We start from the raw sequence: 16,017 nt of genomic DNA on the forward strand, positions 1-16,017 counted from the left end.
GAGCTTGTAAAAGAGGCCGTGGTTCATTCGCAGAGAGACTGTCAACTGAGTCGCACGTCAAGGTCCATAATTCGTTTAGTGTTATTTCAATAAGTATGTTTAAATTCTATCAATATATTGAACTAAATTGTCATCAAGCAATTAAAATATTAATAAATAAATAAATACGTAACGATCGCTAAATGAACGCTACATATATATAGTTGAAATTGATACAAATAAACCGAGGAATTCAAAATCACATTCAACTAATAGAAATAATGCCAGAACAAACAGTTTGAAATCGTCTGCTTTATAACAACAGTGAAATTTACACAATAAAAGGTTTTCTTGATCCTCTTATGGAATACTAGAGCCCTTCAACCCTTCGTGTGAAATATGAAACCCAAGATCAGGAACGTACCGTCTTGTTAAGCAAGGCCCAGGTGCACCTATAAGCAAATACTTAGTTGTAGATTTTGGAACAAAACAATCGAAAACGTTGCTTATCACTGCCACAACTGACTTTTTTTGAATTTAAATTCGTGCTTCAACGTTTCTAGAGATAAACAGAATGATGGTCAAAAGCAGCAAGAAGAAACTTAACATTAGATTACCTTCACTTAGCACACGTGTTCATTGGTTTAAAACATATTTAAACCAAGACGGAGACCAATGAGAGACACTTGCACTTGCAACTTCAATTGGGAAAGATGAAAGTTCAGCTTGTAGCTATTCTTGTTTTGGTCAATTACTTTACCCTCAGCTCCGCCCTTGTGGAGCAGGGCATTGACGAATGGTTAAAACAGGCCTCCGAGGAACTGGGTGAAACCAACAATCTCCTGAAGCACATTGACTTTGTTAACGGCCAGATCAAGTCGAATCTCGAAGAGCAGAGGAAGGCCCTGGATGCAGTTGTGCAGATCGAAGAACTACTTGCCAAACAGATTGCCTTTGAGGATGCTAAGTCAGAGGTGTTACTTGAAGCGTTCAAAAAGATCTCGGTGAACGGAGAAGCCTATGCCGAGATCACAGGCAAGGAGTTGAGGGGATTAGCCCAACTCCAAGAAGGTACTAGGCAGTTGATTGTAAGCCTTGAACAAAAACTAGGAGGTTTTCAACGTCATGTGGTGAACAGTGCTCGTGCCATTGATCAAAGCATCGATCAGTTGACCAGACTGGTAACCCGAGCCATTCTCCCCCAGCTTAATGGTCTCCAGTGTTCCTTTGATAGCCTTGAGACTTCTCAGATAAACATTGAAGTAGAATTGAAGAACTTGGGCCGCATCAAGGATGTCAGTGAGAATACGAATGCAAAGTTGAGTATCTTGGAGCATCAATTAAAGGATTTAAATAACACTCAGACGATCGGCCTGGACAGACTGACAGCAGCAGTGAAACATCTGAAACCATTAAACACTTGGGAGATTGAAGGAGCTCTAAAGGAACTGATCATCTCACAAAAACGCATAGAGCTTGATTTGGAATCCCGCGAGAAGCGTCCAAATTATTCCCCAGAACCAGATTATTATCCTGAGATCTACGAACCCAAGAATCACAATTCCCCTCCCCAGGCAGAGGTCTACCCCCAGCATCAATTAAAACCACAAGCCATTCCAAACCCACCAAAACAATCCCATCCTCAATCCTACAGCCACCAGAAATCTCACGCTCAGCCTCATATTAAACCTGTGGACTTAGTTCAGGTTTGGAGCATCGCGGAACCCCAAAAAGGTAAGAACACTCATACTCACCATAAAACTGAAATTAAGGTCAATTTTATTCCAGGTGAAGTTCGTCGTGTTAGTGCCTATGCCGAGTCGCCTGAACCCAAACCGAAATCCAACAAACCATATCTACCCGTTGGGAAAAACCCGGTCTCTTGGCGGGAACCTCTACCCTGGCAAACAGTATCTCCATATCAATCCGTTCCAGCTCCAGCACCTAAGCACCTGCCAGAAAATTATCGATCCATCCCCCATGAATCTCGTCCTGCCCCTCCTCAGAAAAGCGAACATCAACATAATATTCAACATCAAAATTGGAACGTCGCACCACACCAACAATACAAGCCAGAAGCTCACGGTTATTCAGAAAATCATGGTCATTTAGGACCTCATCTGCCTAGACCCAAACAATCTGCTCCTGTACATCCAGGACCTAGTCAGTCACCTTCAACGCAAAATCAAAGGAAACAACAAAACGGACCTTACCATTCTGTTCCCAGCACCAACCTACCTTCACCACTGCCACCCCAATCTTATCCACACCAGGATGCTACACCAAATCAGCATATTCCCCGCGAAGAAGAATCTTGGAGAGTCTGGTATGGAGCTGAACCTCAATAGCAAGGTTACTAGTAAAGAAGAATCGTAGAAAGAATTTAAAATACCATTGTAGACAACGAAAATAAAATGTATAAAACAAATCTTAATATTTCTTTATCTGATTGTGAGAATTATTTATGTACATACATGAACTACAATTTCTCTTAAACATTTTTTAAATTGCTCTTTTCGACTTAAAAACTAAATAAATCCATTAAAAAAAAGAACAACAACTGTGAATTATCAGAGCAATGTAGCATCCAAAGGATTCACCTGTCCATCCGCAGGTTTAAAATTGATTATTAATTCAGATTGATGTTGATTTTTGTGCTCGGAGCGGTGTAAATTTTTTGTGGCGAGGTCTCGAAAATCTTTCATAGAGAGACCTGTTTCAATTTTTTCTGGACAGGCATCGGGATCACTGGGATAGACATCATCCCCGGGTAAAAGATGAACTGAACCATCTAAGCACTTAAACATGACTGGGTGAAATAAAGTTAATCCCTTCTCTGACCTCTGCTTGGCGAATTCGTAGAGTGAAGTCAGTTCCTTGAAATTTAGACATCGCGATAGCTCATAAAACTGTGGAGGAGGTAGCCAAATTTGTTTATCCAATGCCAATTTGATATATTCCAAGGGAGAATGCCACTACAATGACAATAAAAATTAAGTACAAAATTTCCAAACATACAAATAATGATTCGTAGTTACTGCACAATCTTTCACTTCATTGGGTTCTATATGCAAATTGGGTTTTGAATCCAAAGCAGTCAAGAAGAAGGCGGTCTCAAAACGTTTTTTGAATGTCGATGGTGTCCGCCATGCTGACCATTCGTGCAGTGACCAAATATCAGGTAAAACATCCAAGAACTGACAAAGCTCTAAAAATTTACTGGCATTATTATGGACCAAGTGCTGCCAATGGTGGCGATCGAATTGTTCATAGAACTTGGCAAAATCTCCAAGGGATGTCAACGATTTGCGGTCTCGGCAAAGTAAGATGCCCATTTCCTCAAAGGTTTCACGGATGGCTGTGAGACGCAGAGAAAGTGGACTGGACATTGACAAAGTTAATCAATTAATCTTTAAATGATTCAATTATAAAAAGTTGTACCTAGTTTCTCCTTCAAAAAGAAGAGGCCTTGGTTCCGACGAAGCATTTCCAAATTTGTCAAATTTATCTGCGGCTACATCATAACGACGGAAATGTTGTTGCCAAGCAGGTGAACTATCCGCAGCATCACATACTCCACCAGGAAATACCGAAGAGTCGGGCATAAAACTGGACTTCGAGTGACGGGTAAGAAGCAGGGCCTGTAAAAATGAGCCAATTGAATGTCGATGGGGTCTAAAGATTCATTTATTGATGCCACTTACATTATAGTCATATGGTTGTCGAGCAACTACGTGGTCTTTGGCGAGCACTATTAGGCTAGAGGATCGCCTTATTTTGGAAGCTACTTGTTTTGACATTTAGTTGGTTTAGGTAACAGGTGGAAGTGATATCGATAACATAGACGATAACTTGGCCAGCTGTTTTGGAATTCAACCTGGAGGTCAAAGGTTCAACCAAATCCCACATCGTCATCATCATCATGGTGGCTCCAGTTGCTAAGAAAGATATATACAGACCATCTGCGAGTCTAATTCTAGCCGCTCGAGATGATTCTAGGAAAGCATATGACTTCAACGTAGGTAAATGATGCAATGGAGGAATTAAAAAAAAAAAAAGTAAAACCATCTCTCATTATTTTTAGTTGCTTCTCATCAAGCGTTCGGAGAGGACTTCATATACTTTAAATCATTGTGTTTTTCCTGGTGGTGGTTTTGATGTTAAATCAGATGAATCTTCGGACTGGTTGAATTATTTTCAATCCTTTGGTATTCACCAAGACCATTTGGACCAACTGAGATGCAAAGATCAGGTCTCTGGTAGGCCAAATTTAATGACTGATGGGAAAAATTTTTCTAGAGATATTTCTCTTAGGATAACTGCATTGCGAGAAGCGTTTGAGGAAGTGGGAATATTATTATGTCGGCAGAGAGGTAACCTATGGCATGGATCCCCATCTCTTGTCCATCCAGCGGAGCATTCGGAATGGCAGCAAAAAGTTCACAATGATGCAAGTCAGTTTCTAGAATTGTGTAGGCACTTGGATGTCATACCCGATCTATGGACATTACACGAGTGGTCCATCTGGCGTTCAGGAGCAACTTCTAGTAGAAAATTTGACACTGTCTACTATATAACCGTCTTGGAGCAACCAGCAAGCCAAGTGGAGTTGCTTCTCGAACCCCAGGAAGTCATCTCAGCCCATTGGTTAAATCCTAGCGAAGCTTGGTCAAGTTATCAGAAGGAAATTATTTGGCTACCTTTTATATTGATGTACGAAATTGGCAAGCTAATGAATTTTCACCAGGCCAAAGATCTATTTGATTTTGCGAGTAAACGTAATGCTTTAGGATCTACGCTAATCCAGCCGATTTTCTATAGTTGCGATGATGGCATGCTTGGTGTGTTCGCTGGAGATGATCTCTATCTGCCGGATCCGCACAAATACACGAAAAGTATTATTCTAAAAGGATCCTTAAGAGATTACAATCGACAGGCTAAACATTATAATCGTATGATATTCCAAGATTTTCATCAAGTCAAATTGGCTTCAAATGTTGCACCTTTAGACGGACATCTGCCACTCCAGTCGCAGGTCAATTACCAATTGGCAAAATTATAATTATTCAATTTTTGGACGGGTATAATTAAAATAAAATATATATTTTTGTTTATGTTTTATAAATATTCGTCTTGAACGTTCCGACAAGCATGACAGAGTCTATCATCTTTGTTTAGCCGTTGCATAGCCAAACGCTCCAGGTCATTATTGTGATTTGATAGTTTTGATCCCTCGAGAGATACCACTCTAGAGTATTCGATGGCCAGAAGAGTGTCGGAGAGTAGGGAATCCAGCGGAGATTGGCACTGTTCGCACATATCTTGGTCGACATGACGATTCGGTGCTATCTTGTTACCCGTCCGAAACACCGTCGATACTGTGGCTGCATAGTTTTCCTGAAGATTCTTTACAAAGGCGGCCGTAAGGTTTTGTAAACTAGCCGTTTCTCCTTTTTCTTGGCCATAGGCTGCGATACTTGGTCCCAATTTCAGATCCTCCAGATTCCGGGCACGTACATATAATTGTACTTCCTGCTCATTAAGATCTTTTAGAGGTCGCAGGAGTTTAATGTCATGGTCCAGGCGATCGTCGCAGAGAGCCACATCCAGGGCAGCGCTACCGCCACGACCCAGAGCTATAGAAGTTAGGAATTGAGTTGCCAAATCTTTGCTTATAGAGGGAACAAAGACATGAGTACAATTTAATTTATAAGCCACAGATGCTAGAAATCTCTTTCGCTGCTGTTGCAGATAGTCCTGGCGAGCACTCAGGGTCTTAAGATTGTCCAACTTAAGCTTTAAACCATTTTCTTCTCTGCTGGTCTCCGGTGTGTAATTTTTGAGCAGTCTAAGATTACTCAGATCTGATCCCAATTCCAAAACAAATACATCAAAGGGTATATAGCGGGCTTGTAGTTTCTGTAGGCAATCTTTATCTAAGGATTGCTGTTCCTGTACCACAGATTCATCCAAATACAACACTTTAGCCTGGCAATGTAAGCGTTTGAAAGTGTTTTGCGTCTGGGCATAGTGAAGCATGTCCAGCAGGACTACAGATTCTATTGAGCCATCCAGCAGGAGTAACACGTCGCTGTCACGTGGCAGTGCCTTGGCCGCTCCTAAAGCAGCGCGGAACTTGTGCCTGGCATAGTTCAAGAAGCAATCGCGACACTCTTCTGACCGGAAATTTACTTTAAACAAGTCGTCCGTGTGCTGGCCACATTTCTGACAATCGCCAGCCCCGCCAGTGGAGACCTGGACAGGCCCACCGGCTGTCATCGCATGGAGACCGCCCGTGTCACCAAAGTCATCCTCGCCTATGCTGCACATGGTCCCAATTTAATTAAGTAAAATTAAACAATCTAATGAAATTAAATAATCGGCTATCGAGTGTGCCCAATACCGATAAACTATCGGTTAAGCAACCTTGCCCCGAAAGCAGCGAAAAAAAAGTTTAGTGAAAAATACAAAAATCAAGTAATTAAAACGTTTATTTATTTAAAAAGATATGTTATATATTTAATTTAGGCCTTAAGACAGGTGAGAATCAAAAGAAACCCAGGAAAACTGTGGCGAATGTTACAGAAATCCGAGCACAAAAATCAGAGTGCACCAGAAATAATGTGTGTGTGTGAGTGTGTATTCGTGTGCATATGTGTGTGTGTGGCAAAAAAAAAAGGAATGGAACTTTCTTAAATTTGCCTATTTAACGAGAGCCAAACAGATAAAAGTGCAAAAACTTTATTGTGCTCCACTTAATAATAAAAATTAATTAATTTATTCCCATAGAATTAAAAGCAAAACAAAACTAACGCCTATCGACAAGCAATAAGGCACAGACAGAGCGAGAGAGAGAGAGAGAGAGACAGAGGTCATATTAAAAATATATTTTCTTGGCCCCTCCGAGCTGAAGACCAACGCAATCACGCTTACCTTCCTTAACATAAATAATGATATTGGAAAACTCGGATAAGCTCAAGGATTGGCTAAGTGTTGTCTTGGAGCCACTGTAAGTACATAGATTGAATATGCAACTTTTTGTGCTCAATTTTCTTGACGTATTGTTTGTCGTTTGTGTTTTTTTTTGGCCAGCTGCGATGCGGATTCTTCTGCCCTGGCGCGGTATGTCATCGCGCTGCTTAAAAAAGACAAATCGGATAAGGATCTCAAGCGGATCATGATAGAGCAACTGGATGTCTTCCTATCCGAGGAAACAACGCGCTTTGTTGAGCGCCTTTTTGATGCCATTGCCAGTGAGGAATATCTCACAATGCCCCATCCTCTGCCAACCCTGCCAGCAGGTCCAGCCGCCACTAGTGTCTCGGAATTGGACTTGGGCGATGAACTGGCATTGGCCATAGATGGAGCAGCTGATATAGAGGCTGTATTGGCAGCTGCCTCGCCCCCGCCGGCAAAAGAAAATGTGATAAAAGTGGAAAAGCAGCAGTTCACTGACGAGCAGCGTCCAGATGCAGTCGCTCAGGAATCCATGAACATAGCCTCAGATAGCACCACAGATGCCACAACTTCAACTAAGCCTCCCCTTGATGTAGGTCCCAACACATTTTTAATTATTTCCAGTTCCACCAATTCTTCACGTTTTTTGTCGGTTTATTGCAGCACAAAACCAAAGATCCCTCCTGTCCCCAACCACAAAGCCAAATGGGTTCAGCTCCGTATCATCATCATCCTCCTTCTCATCATCACCACCACCAGGTGCCACGTAGTGCCAGTCCACCAAGTCGAAGCAGTGGAGGTGGCGTTGGTGGAGGACCCGGACCCGCAACAGGCTACGCAGACAAGGAAAATCAGCCACGTGACGGTCGCCGACGTCGTGCCTCATTGCGTTCCCGGTCACGCTCGCGTTCACGTTCTAATGAAAGGAATTTCAGGCGTTCACGTTCTCGAGATCGTCGCATCAATGAACGGGAGAAGAGTCAACGTCAGTTCCGTAATAAATCGCCTCCAGGTCATGGGAGTAATCACGGACGGCGGAATTTCGATCGTCGGCGGATTGGTGGAGGAGGCGGCTCTGGTGGCATTGGTGGAGGAGGAGGCAGTGGTGGTGGGAACAACATGGAAGAGCGTCAGCGCTTTGGCCAAAAAAGTCGTCGCTCTCATAGTCGTTCTTTGTCGCCGGAGCGAAATTCGAGACGTCCCCAAAGCTCACCAGAGCGGGGCGGAGGCTTGTCTTCGATTGCGACCGGTAATTCTATGGAACCCCAGCATCCAGCAGCTATTGTGACGACTCACATACGCCAGCGTTGTCGCGACTTCGATGAGAAGGGCTATTGTGTTAGGGGCGAGACATGCCCCTGGGATCATGGCATTAATCCCGTGGTCTTTGAAGGCATCAATAATTCAGCGTTAATGATGTCTATGCGTGAGTACAATCCAGATGCGCCAGAGATTTGGGCACGAGGTGGTGGTGGCGTTCCAGGAGGACCCCCTGGACAAGGACCTGGTGTGGCTGGACCCACGCCCAGTGGTGTACAAGGTGTGCCTGTCAGCATCAATCCTTTCAGTGGTAATGTGCGTCCAAATGCTTTAATGACTCCCAATCATCCCATGGGTGTGCCCAATCCTTCAGATTATGCCCGACCCCCGGGACCACCCGGACCACAAGGTCCTGCTGCAATGATGCCATTCCCTTTTAATCCCACGGCTGTGACAACACCTCTCCAGCGTCAGCTCATCCCAATTCCTGTTGTAGATGCCGGAGGCGGCATTGCTGGAGGTGCTGGCGGCGGTGGTGCTCCTCCCTCCGGTGCCCCCGAAATGGGAAAACGTCGATTTGAGCTGGAAGATACGGTGGCCATAGCCGATGTGCCAACGAAACGAAAAGTGCCCATTAATAGTCGACTGGGACCAAGGGTTAATCCCAACATGCAACAGCATAACAGCTCACTGGAGTTAAGAAAGGTTCCGCGTGGCCTTAATACCATAGCGCATCTGAACAATCACTTTGCCAAGTTCGGCAAAATTGTTAACATTCAAGTTTCATATGAGGGCGATCCGGAAGCGGCCATTGTTACCTTCTCGACGCATGCGGAGGCCAATGTGGCTTACAGGAGTACCGAAGCCGTTCTCAATAATCGCTTTATCAAGGTCTTTTGGCACAATGGAGTTGCTGCTGGCGGCTTGGATGAAAGCCAAGGCAACGCTTTAACCAGTGGCGTTGGTAGCAATGCGCCAGGTGGTCGAAAGAATGCCAGCCAATATCATTTGCATAATGTACCCGCTGTACCTACACCGATTGCGGATGGAGCTAAAATATCTAATGCTGCCTCAATGGCGGGGACAACGCCCCTCGCAGAGCATGCTGGAGCCGGTGGTAATCAAGCAACAGCTCCGACTGAGCAAGCTCTTGCGGTAGCGCCTGCCTCGATGCGACTCAAGCTAAATACAACGACAGCGACAACAAGTCCGAATGGTGGAAACGCTGGATTGGCTGCACCGGGTACGGGAAATGCGGCCACTCCACGAGCTAATGCCGCCACATTACGTAAAAAGCAAGAGGAACAACAAAAGGCCATGCATCAATTGGCCAACGGATTACGCAAACGTAAGCAGGAACTGCTCCAAAGTTATGTAAAGCAAATGAAAACTGCATTAGAGCTGGTCGAGCGCATGGACCAACAGGATGCGCAGCGGGCTCCAACACTAGAGACTATTAAGGTACTGCAGGAGACCATCGACAAATTGCGAAAGGATGTACATGCCGATCAGGATCAATTGCAGGCTCAAATCCAACAGCAACAACAGCCATCTGTCAAAAAGTCCAAAGAGCAACAAAAAAAAGAACTTCTGGACATGGAACTTGAATTATTTGCCCAACAGCAAGAGGGAAATGATACCACAGCCCTGCAGAAGCGTCTCGAAGAGCTACAGCGTACTCTGTCTGCTGGCGGCGGTGGCGGGGTCATTAGTGGAGTCCTCAACTCGAATAATCCAAAAGCTAGTGGACCAGCTGGTGGCAATGCCGCAGCCCGTAAACGAGCTAATTTTCCCGAAGGTTCAACTCGTGTTGATAGACGTCCTAAAGCGATTGTGGTCACTGGCTTTGCCGCCGAGGAAGCTGACTTTGTCCTGGGACACTTTAAGGTGAGAAATAAAATCAAAAAAATCAGAATGAACATTTTTATTCAAGTTCATTTTCTTTAGAACTTTGGTGAGATTTTGAAACATGATGTGGATCGTGAGATTCCTCAATTGATACTCTCCTATGCCACTCGAATCAATGCCGAACAGGCAGTGCTCCGTGGCAAAATGTACAAAGAAAAGCGCCTTCAGGTGAGTCGAGGGACTTTTTTTTTAATATCCGAATTATCTGCCTAAAAAGGAAAACAAAACCAAACATTATCTTATGCTACATATTTGAATTCTACTATTTGTTCCATATTTTATACAACTAAAAATTACATTTTTCTATGCTAAATTAGATATCCTGGGCGCCCGTTGTGACGACGACAACGGCAATTGCACCTTCTATGGCAGCCCCCGCCGACAAGTCACCTGCAGTAGCTACAGTAGACAACAATCTGAATAGCACCACCAATCCCAAACAGTTAATTCAATCCGTTAGCGAAAGTGAAAGCCTGCTGGGCAGCGATACTTTGCCCGAACTGCGTCTGGAGGATGAGGAAGAGGACGAGGAATCTGAGGATCGTTCTTGGCGTCGTTGATGGCTCATATTGTGTTAGGTCTCTAAACCTACACTCTGTATTTGTTGTTATTTCTAAAACTAAAAAAAAAAAAAAACAAACAAACAAAAAACAATAATAATTACTGAAAACTGATGACGGCTACGTCCCCATCATTTATACAATTAAACGCTCTATAAATTACTAATATTTTAATATTAGTTATAAATCAAATTGCATATATATACAAATGAGTTTACGCTAAGCCTAAGTACAGAAGAACAGTAAAAAACAAAACTCCAATTGTGCACGGAACATTGTGTACTCTACTTTGTATTTACAGACACATTTTCACACTATCCTTTTTCTTATACTATATATATATAAATATATATATAATTGTTAAGATTTTATGTTCAGTTAAAACAAAAACACAAAAAAAAAAAAAAAAAAAAAAGCAAAACAATTTACAAAAATACTAAAAAGAACGCAACAAAAAAAATTGCAAAAACAAAAAGGAATCAACTCCAAAAAATCCCCAAAAACAAGCGCAATGAAAATGAAAAGTTAAAAACAGTAAAAAAAAAAAAAAAGAAAAAGAGAACAACGTTAGCAACGTGGATACAAACAGCAAGTTATAGAGAGATGATATATAAATAAATAAAATAACTAGTTTCGTATTTCCGCATGGTAATTGAGTTTTATTATACAGTTAAAATTAAAAGACAAAAAGGATTGGGTCAAAAGTAAAGTGGTGAGTGCGACTTGGAATAAAATAAGTTAACACTCTAGCAATTCACGGTATTTATTCAAATAGCCCGCCAATAATTTACGATATTGAGTAATTTCGATAACGACCATTTTGCTCCGATAATGTTGATTACGATAACTTTGCTCCGATAATGTCGATTACGATAAGTTTGCTATGGATAATATGTCGATAAATCAATGTTGTTGTTATCGATGAATCCCGCGAATTAGGTGCGATTTTTTTCAACACTTTTTAATTTTTGTTTATTAATTTTTTTAATGAATGCTTGGTGTTTTGAGATGTTGCCGTTGGGCCAATTGTGGATTAAATCGTCGTCATTACGCTAACCAATTGAAAGAGATGAAGTATTTAAATGTAGCCGAGAAAAATGATGCCGCCAAGACCATATCCAGACTCTTGGCAAATGGATCTGAGCACCGCGTAAGTTGGAACTGATTAACTTGAAAAGTATTTCAGATAATCTATAATCAGAATGTGTTATTTTTATGGCAGCGCGAAGGCTATTCCGTGTATAACAAGGTCTTCGACTTTGAAGCTCAAGTACGGGGACAGAACGCTAAAATGGTGATGACTTCCGTCTCTGGCCATTTGATGCAACTGGAATTCCAAGTCTCCTATAGAAACTGGCGCACTGTGGATCCACGCTCTCTGTTCGATGCACCAATTAAGAAATCGGTTGGCGAGAGCTATGCGCCCATTAAGCGAACGTTAGAGCGAGAGATTCGTGGCTGTCAGGGTTTAATCATCTGGACAGATTGCGATCGCGAGGGAGAGAATATTGGCTTTGAGATCATCGAGGTATGCCGTGGCATTAAACCAAATCTAAAGGTTTATAGAGCCAGCTTCTCGGAAATTACATCGGCTGCAGTGCGTCGCGCGTTGCAACAATTGGGTGAGCCGGACAAACGTCAAAGCGATGCAGTGGATGTACGCTCCGAGTTGGATTTAAGGACAGGAGCATCTATAACACGCTTTCAGACAATGCGTTTGCAGCGTTTATTTCCCGAGAATATAGCGGACAAACTGATTTCCTATGGCAGCTGTCAGATACCCACACTGGGATTTGTTGCCGAAAGGTACAAAGAGGTTGAGGCTTTTGTTTCCGAACCATTTTGGAAGGTTAAGGGTATGTGATCTACGAGGACGAAAACTTTTGACCATTAAAACTACTCTTTTAAATTTCAGTTCTTCATACCATTGAGGATTTGACAGTGGAATTTAATTGGGCCCGGAATCGTTTGTTTAACAAGGAAGAGTGCGAAAACTATTTGATGCTTTGTCTGGCCGAACCAGCACCACGGGCCCTGGTGGAGAATGTGACTGTGAAGCCAAAGCACAAATGGCGTCCCACTCCCATGGATACGGTGGAAATGGAAAAAATGGGTTCCAGGAAATTAAAGCTGTCCGCGAAGGAAACTATGACCATAGCTGAGAAACTCTATTCCAAAGGTTTCATTAGCTATCCACGTACGGAGACAAATCAATTTACAAAGGAATTCAATTTGGTGCCATTAGTAGAGTTGCATAGAGATCATAGCGATTGGGGGGCATTTGCGCAACGTGTGCTTGACTGGGGACCCAATCCACGAAATGGCAACAAATCCGATCAGGCCCATCCTCCCATTCATCCCATTAAGGCAGCTATCAGTAAGTGTATAAAGCTAACAAAAGGAGAGTCTAAATAAAACTTTTAATATTTTGCCTTTGTTGCAGATCTTCAAGGGAATGAAGCTCGCGTCTATGAGATGGTGGTTCGTCACTTCCTAGCGTGTGTGAGTAAAGATGCTGTTGGCTCGGAGACCATTGTCAATATCGATATAGCCGGTGAGAAGTTTAGTGCCAATGGTTTGGTCATCCATGAGCGTAACTATCTGGATGTCTATGTGTATGAGAAATGGAATGCAAAGCAAATACATCACTACGAACGGGATCAACGTTTCGAACCCACCGAAGTGTCCTTACACGAGGGAGCTACCACAGCTCCGCCTTTGCTAACGGAAGCCGACTTGATTGCATTAATGGATAAGCATGGCATTGGCACGGATGCCACACATGCCGAGCATATTGCCACAATTAAGGAGCGCGGCTATATTGGTGTAATAGATAAGGGTTTTCTGGTTCCAGGCGTCATTGGCATGGGGCTCTATGAGGGTTATGATGCCATGGAATTGGCCCTGGCCAAACCATTGTTGCGTGCCGAGTTCGAATCGGATTTAAAACTCATCTGTCTGGGACAAAAAGATCCCAAATTGGTTTTGTCGGAACAAATAGCCAAATACAAGGTGGCCTATCAACAAATTACGGATAAGATAACAGCAATGGATGATAAAATTGCCCACCGAATTAACGAAACGCCAGCAGCGACTACTGTAGCAGTAGGCAATGGCAATGCTGGTCAGGAAAATGTCAGTAACATGCAACAGGAATTATTTCAATGTCCGAAATGTGATGAGGCACCTTTGGCCTTGAAGGCGAGAAAAAATCAACAAGGCTGGTTTATTGGGTGTCTGAATTTCCCGGACTGCAAAAATGTTGTTTGGCTGCCATCGGAATGCAAAGAGATTACCGTCTTGGATGAGTGTTGTCCGACATGTGGAAATGGTCAGCGTATGCTCAAATTTCGTCTTAGTACGCCTTATTATCGAGGGCTTTTTAATACTCCTCAAGGCTGGTATAAGACTTGCTTGCCATGCGATGAATTGTTTCGAAATACGTTTAACATTAATCTGGAAAATGTGAAGCGTGTGGGTCGTATTGTCGGAGTGGGTGGAAGTAGTGGCCCAGGTCCAGGTCCTGGTGGCGGTGGTCCAGGTGGCGGTGGTCCAGGTGGCGGTGGTCCGGGTGGCGGTGGTCCAAGTGGTAGGAGAGGTGGAAGTTCTGGCAACGGAGGAGGATGGGGTTCAGGCAACAGCGGAGCAGGAAGAGGATGGGGCTCTGGCAATGGCGGCGGCGCAAGTTCCACATCAGTCACCAAGCCGGCTCCGAAAACTCAAAAACCACCTCCTGCTGCAACAAAATCCAAACCGCCACCACAACCCAAGCCCAAGAAAGTCGTTAAAAACAGTTCGGTAAATGCAGCTGGAGGTATTAGAAATTATTTCACCACCAGCAACACGCCACCTCCCACAAATACAGAAAATCTTGATGGTTTCTTTGATAGCAATGATGGGTTTGAAGAGGAAATGTTAGCTGTAGTCGATTCGTTGGAGTCATCAAATGTTCCAACGGCAAGAACTGCTGCTCCAGTGTTAATCAATAATCAAGCCGAGCTGGATGACATAGCCGCCGCCTTTGCTGCCGACGATGATGCAGAATTTGAAGCGCTAGCTGGCTTGGATACTAGTCTATCTGGCTGGATACAAGTGCAAAATAAGGCCGAAGAGGAGCCCATGCTATGGGGAAGTCGTGCACGTGCCGCTGCAGCGCCAACTCCACCACCCAAGCCAGCAGCTAAACGTGTTTGCTTAGAAAGTCATGATGGGGATAATTTAGATGCATCGCCGGTTCTCTGTACGGGCTGCCATCAGCCAGCTCGCCAAATGACCGTGCGTCGTAATGGACACAATCAGGGTCGTCTTTTCTACAAGTGCCCCAAACCCAAAGAATGCAAGTTCTTTCAATGGGCAGATGAACTACCTGCACCACCATCATCAGCAATAACAGGCACAAGCACACGAGTTGGTGATTCCTCTTGGGGCAGTGGTGGTGGTGGCACTTCATCCACACGAGGTGGTGATTCATCATGGGGTAGTGGTAGTACGTCATCTGCACGAGCTGGGGATTCCTCATGGGGCACCAATCGTGTAGCCACCTTACCCAGCACCAGTGGCAACAGTGGATCTGCTCAAATGCGTTCCAATTCCAGCAGCACCGTGACCATCACCAAAACAGTTTCAACTCAATCTTCAAGTGATGGAACAGAGGTCCAATGCGCTTGTGGCCAATTGGCTAGCAAATTAACTGTACGCAAAGATGGTCCCAATCAGGGAAGACCCTTCTATGCCTGCCCAATACGCGAGAAGTCCTGTGGTTTCTTTCAATGGGCGGATACAGACGAGAATCAAGGTGAGTTGCGAAAATGTTGAAAAATCCTTTAAACATGATGAATCAAAATTACAGGCACTACATCATGGGGTTCAGGAAGAAATGGTCCCAGTAGTAGTAGAAGCGGCTCCAAGGGTGATGGTGCTGGTGGAACTGGCAGTAAAACACGGCGCTGCGGGCTGTGCCGTCAAGAAGGTCACACACGCAACAAGTGTCCACGCAAGACAGACTTTGATTTTTAATTTCAATTAAGTGAATCAATTTTGCATTTCATTTGTTTAAACATTTATTGGAGTGAGCTTAAAAATATTGTTGCATAGATTATAAAGGATTCAAGTGGCCTCCGCAATTACAGTTATAAGCTTCAGTTTTTCTATATATGTATATATGTATATGTTGTTATATCAAGGAAATGCGGATATGTAAAATACACACACACATAAAGAGATTTTTCATGTTGTATATAAGTTATGTACATTGTATATTATTTTATAACTTAGTTTTGTTTTCTTTCTTTTTGTATATCGTAAATTGAGCCACAGATACATACATAAATACTATTACGAATATACGAAAAGA

At 43.4% G+C, this 16,017-nt stretch overlaps 6 protein-coding genes across 8 annotated transcripts; 4 read left to right on the forward strand and 2 right to left on the reverse strand.

The window, feature by feature from the left end:
• Nucleotides 1-669: 669 nt before the first annotated feature.
• LOC137577592 (uncharacterized) lies at nucleotides 670-2,407 on the forward strand. The gene is made up of 2 exons (XM_068291100.1): nucleotides 670-1,713; nucleotides 1,768-2,407. The coding sequence occupies exons 1-2, from the start codon at nucleotides 693-695 to the stop codon at nucleotides 2,325-2,327; spliced, it is 1,581 nt and encodes a 526-aa protein (XP_068147201.1). The 5' UTR covers nucleotides 670-692; the 3' UTR covers nucleotides 2,328-2,407.
• On the reverse strand, nucleotides 2,390-4,048 carry LOC137577616 (acyl-coenzyme A diphosphatase NUDT19). The gene is made up of 4 exons (XM_068291137.1): nucleotides 3,684-4,048; nucleotides 3,421-3,620; nucleotides 3,018-3,360; nucleotides 2,390-2,954 (listed from the first exon to the last, which is right to left on the reverse strand). Exons 1-4 carry the CDS (start codon nucleotides 3,777-3,779, stop codon nucleotides 2,550-2,552), a joined length of 1,044 nt encoding a protein of 347 aa, XP_068147238.1. The 5' UTR covers nucleotides 3,780-4,048; the 3' UTR covers nucleotides 2,390-2,549.
• Nucleotides 3,837-5,131, forward strand: LOC137577608 (acyl-coenzyme A diphosphatase NUDT19). The gene is made up of 2 exons (XM_068291125.1): nucleotides 3,837-3,997; nucleotides 4,064-5,131. The coding sequence occupies exons 1-2, from the start codon at nucleotides 3,902-3,904 to the stop codon at nucleotides 5,039-5,041; spliced, it is 1,074 nt and encodes a 357-aa protein (XP_068147226.1). The 5' UTR covers nucleotides 3,837-3,901; the 3' UTR covers nucleotides 5,042-5,131.
• On the reverse strand, nucleotides 5,062-6,349 carry Ctu2 (Cytosolic thiouridylase subunit 2). Its single transcript, XM_068291114.1, has one exon. The coding sequence runs from the start codon at nucleotides 6,307-6,309 to the stop codon at nucleotides 5,098-5,100; it is 1,212 nt and encodes a 403-aa protein (XP_068147215.1). The 5' UTR covers nucleotides 6,310-6,349; the 3' UTR covers nucleotides 5,062-5,097.
• A 15-nt stretch (nucleotides 6,350-6,364) lies between these two features.
• swm (Zinc finger protein swm) lies at nucleotides 6,365-10,937 on the forward strand. 3 transcript variants are annotated; one of them, XM_068291091.1, is made up of 7 exons: nucleotides 6,365-6,519; nucleotides 6,769-6,988; nucleotides 7,072-7,528; nucleotides 7,600-8,506; nucleotides 8,570-10,083; nucleotides 10,144-10,272; nucleotides 10,422-10,937. In XM_068291091.1, the coding sequence occupies exons 2-7, from the start codon at nucleotides 6,930-6,932 to the stop codon at nucleotides 10,662-10,664; spliced, it is 3,309 nt and encodes a 1,102-aa protein (XP_068147192.1). In that variant the 5' UTR covers nucleotides 6,365-6,519; nucleotides 6,769-6,929; the 3' UTR covers nucleotides 10,665-10,937. The 3 variants fall into 3 exon arrangements, with proteins under 3 accessions (XP_068147192.1, XP_068147176.1, XP_068147183.1); XM_068291075.1 differs by having other exon boundaries at nucleotides 7,600-10,083; XM_068291082.1 differs by having other exon boundaries at nucleotides 6,370-6,456; nucleotides 7,600-10,083.
• A 648-nt stretch (nucleotides 10,938-11,585) lies between these two features.
• On the forward strand, nucleotides 11,586-15,905 carry Top3alpha (topoisomerase 3-alpha). The gene is made up of 5 exons (XM_068290657.1): nucleotides 11,586-11,814; nucleotides 11,887-12,520; nucleotides 12,580-13,041; nucleotides 13,108-15,459; nucleotides 15,514-15,905. The coding sequence occupies exons 1-5, from the start codon at nucleotides 11,656-11,658 to the stop codon at nucleotides 15,678-15,680; spliced, it is 3,774 nt and encodes a 1,257-aa protein (XP_068146758.1). The 5' UTR covers nucleotides 11,586-11,655; the 3' UTR covers nucleotides 15,681-15,905.
• The last annotated feature ends 112 nt before the right edge of the window (nucleotides 15,906-16,017 follow it).

This window comes from Drosophila tropicalis, unplaced genomic scaffold (genome assembly GCF_018151085.1).
Source record: "Drosophila tropicalis isolate 14030-0801.00 unplaced genomic scaffold, ASM1815108v1 contig_1187, whole genome shotgun sequence".
In the NCBI taxonomy this organism is placed as follows: Eukaryota; Metazoa; Arthropoda; class Insecta; order Diptera; family Drosophilidae; genus Drosophila; species Drosophila tropicalis.

What these genes read in the sequence shown, in the direction of transcription:
- Ctu2 (XM_068291114.1), bottom strand. Translation starts at nt 6,309, where the DNA reads ATGTGCAGCATAGGCGAGGATGACTTTGGTGACACGGGCGGTCTCCAT.
- Top3alpha (XM_068290657.1), top strand. Translation starts at nt 11,656, where the DNA reads ATGCTTGGTGTTTTGAGATGTTGCCGTTGGGCCAATTGTGGATTAAAT. An exon ending in TCCCATTAAGGCAGCTATCA is followed by an intron (nt 13,042 to 13,107) that starts GTAAGTGTATAA and finishes CCTTTGTTGCAG; the next exon opens with ATCTTCAAGGGAATGAAGCT. An exon ending in GGATACAGACGAGAATCAAG is followed by an intron (nt 15,460 to 15,513) that starts GTGAGTTGCGAA and finishes TCAAAATTACAG; the next exon opens with GCACTACATCATGGGGTTCA.
- LOC137577592 (XM_068291100.1), top strand. Translation starts at nt 693, where the DNA reads ATGAAAGTTCAGCTTGTAGCTATTCTTGTTTTGGTCAATTACTTTACC. An exon ending in CATCGCGGAACCCCAAAAAG is followed by an intron (nt 1,714 to 1,767) that starts GTAAGAACACTC and finishes ATTTTATTCCAG; the next exon opens with GTGAAGTTCGTCGTGTTAGT.
- LOC137577608 (XM_068291125.1), top strand. Translation starts at nt 3,902, where the DNA reads ATGGTGGCTCCAGTTGCTAAGAAAGATATATACAGACCATCTGCGAGT. An exon ending in GGAAAGCATATGACTTCAAC is followed by an intron (nt 3,998 to 4,063) that starts GTAGGTAAATGA and finishes CATTATTTTTAG; the next exon opens with TTGCTTCTCATCAAGCGTTC.
- LOC137577616 (XM_068291137.1), bottom strand. Translation starts at nt 3,779, where the DNA reads ATGTCAAAACAAGTAGCTTCCAAAATAAGGCGATCCTCTAGCCTAATA. An exon ending in CTTTTTGAAGGAGAAACTAG is followed by an intron (nt 3,361 to 3,420) that starts GTACAACTTTTT and finishes GTCAATGTCCAG; the next exon opens with TCCACTTTCTCTGCGTCTCA. An exon ending in ATGAAGTGAAAGATTGTGCA is followed by an intron (nt 2,955 to 3,017) that starts GTAACTACGAAT and finishes TTGTCATTGTAG; the next exon opens with TGGCATTCTCCCTTGGAATA.
- swm (XM_068291075.1), top strand. Translation starts at nt 6,930, where the DNA reads ATGATATTGGAAAACTCGGATAAGCTCAAGGATTGGCTAAGTGTTGTC. An exon ending in TTGTCCTGGGACACTTTAAG is followed by an intron (nt 10,084 to 10,143) that starts GTGAGAAATAAA and finishes CATTTTCTTTAG; the next exon opens with AACTTTGGTGAGATTTTGAA. An exon ending in ACAAAGAAAAGCGCCTTCAG is followed by an intron (nt 10,273 to 10,421) that starts GTGAGTCGAGGG and finishes ATGCTAAATTAG; the next exon opens with ATATCCTGGGCGCCCGTTGT.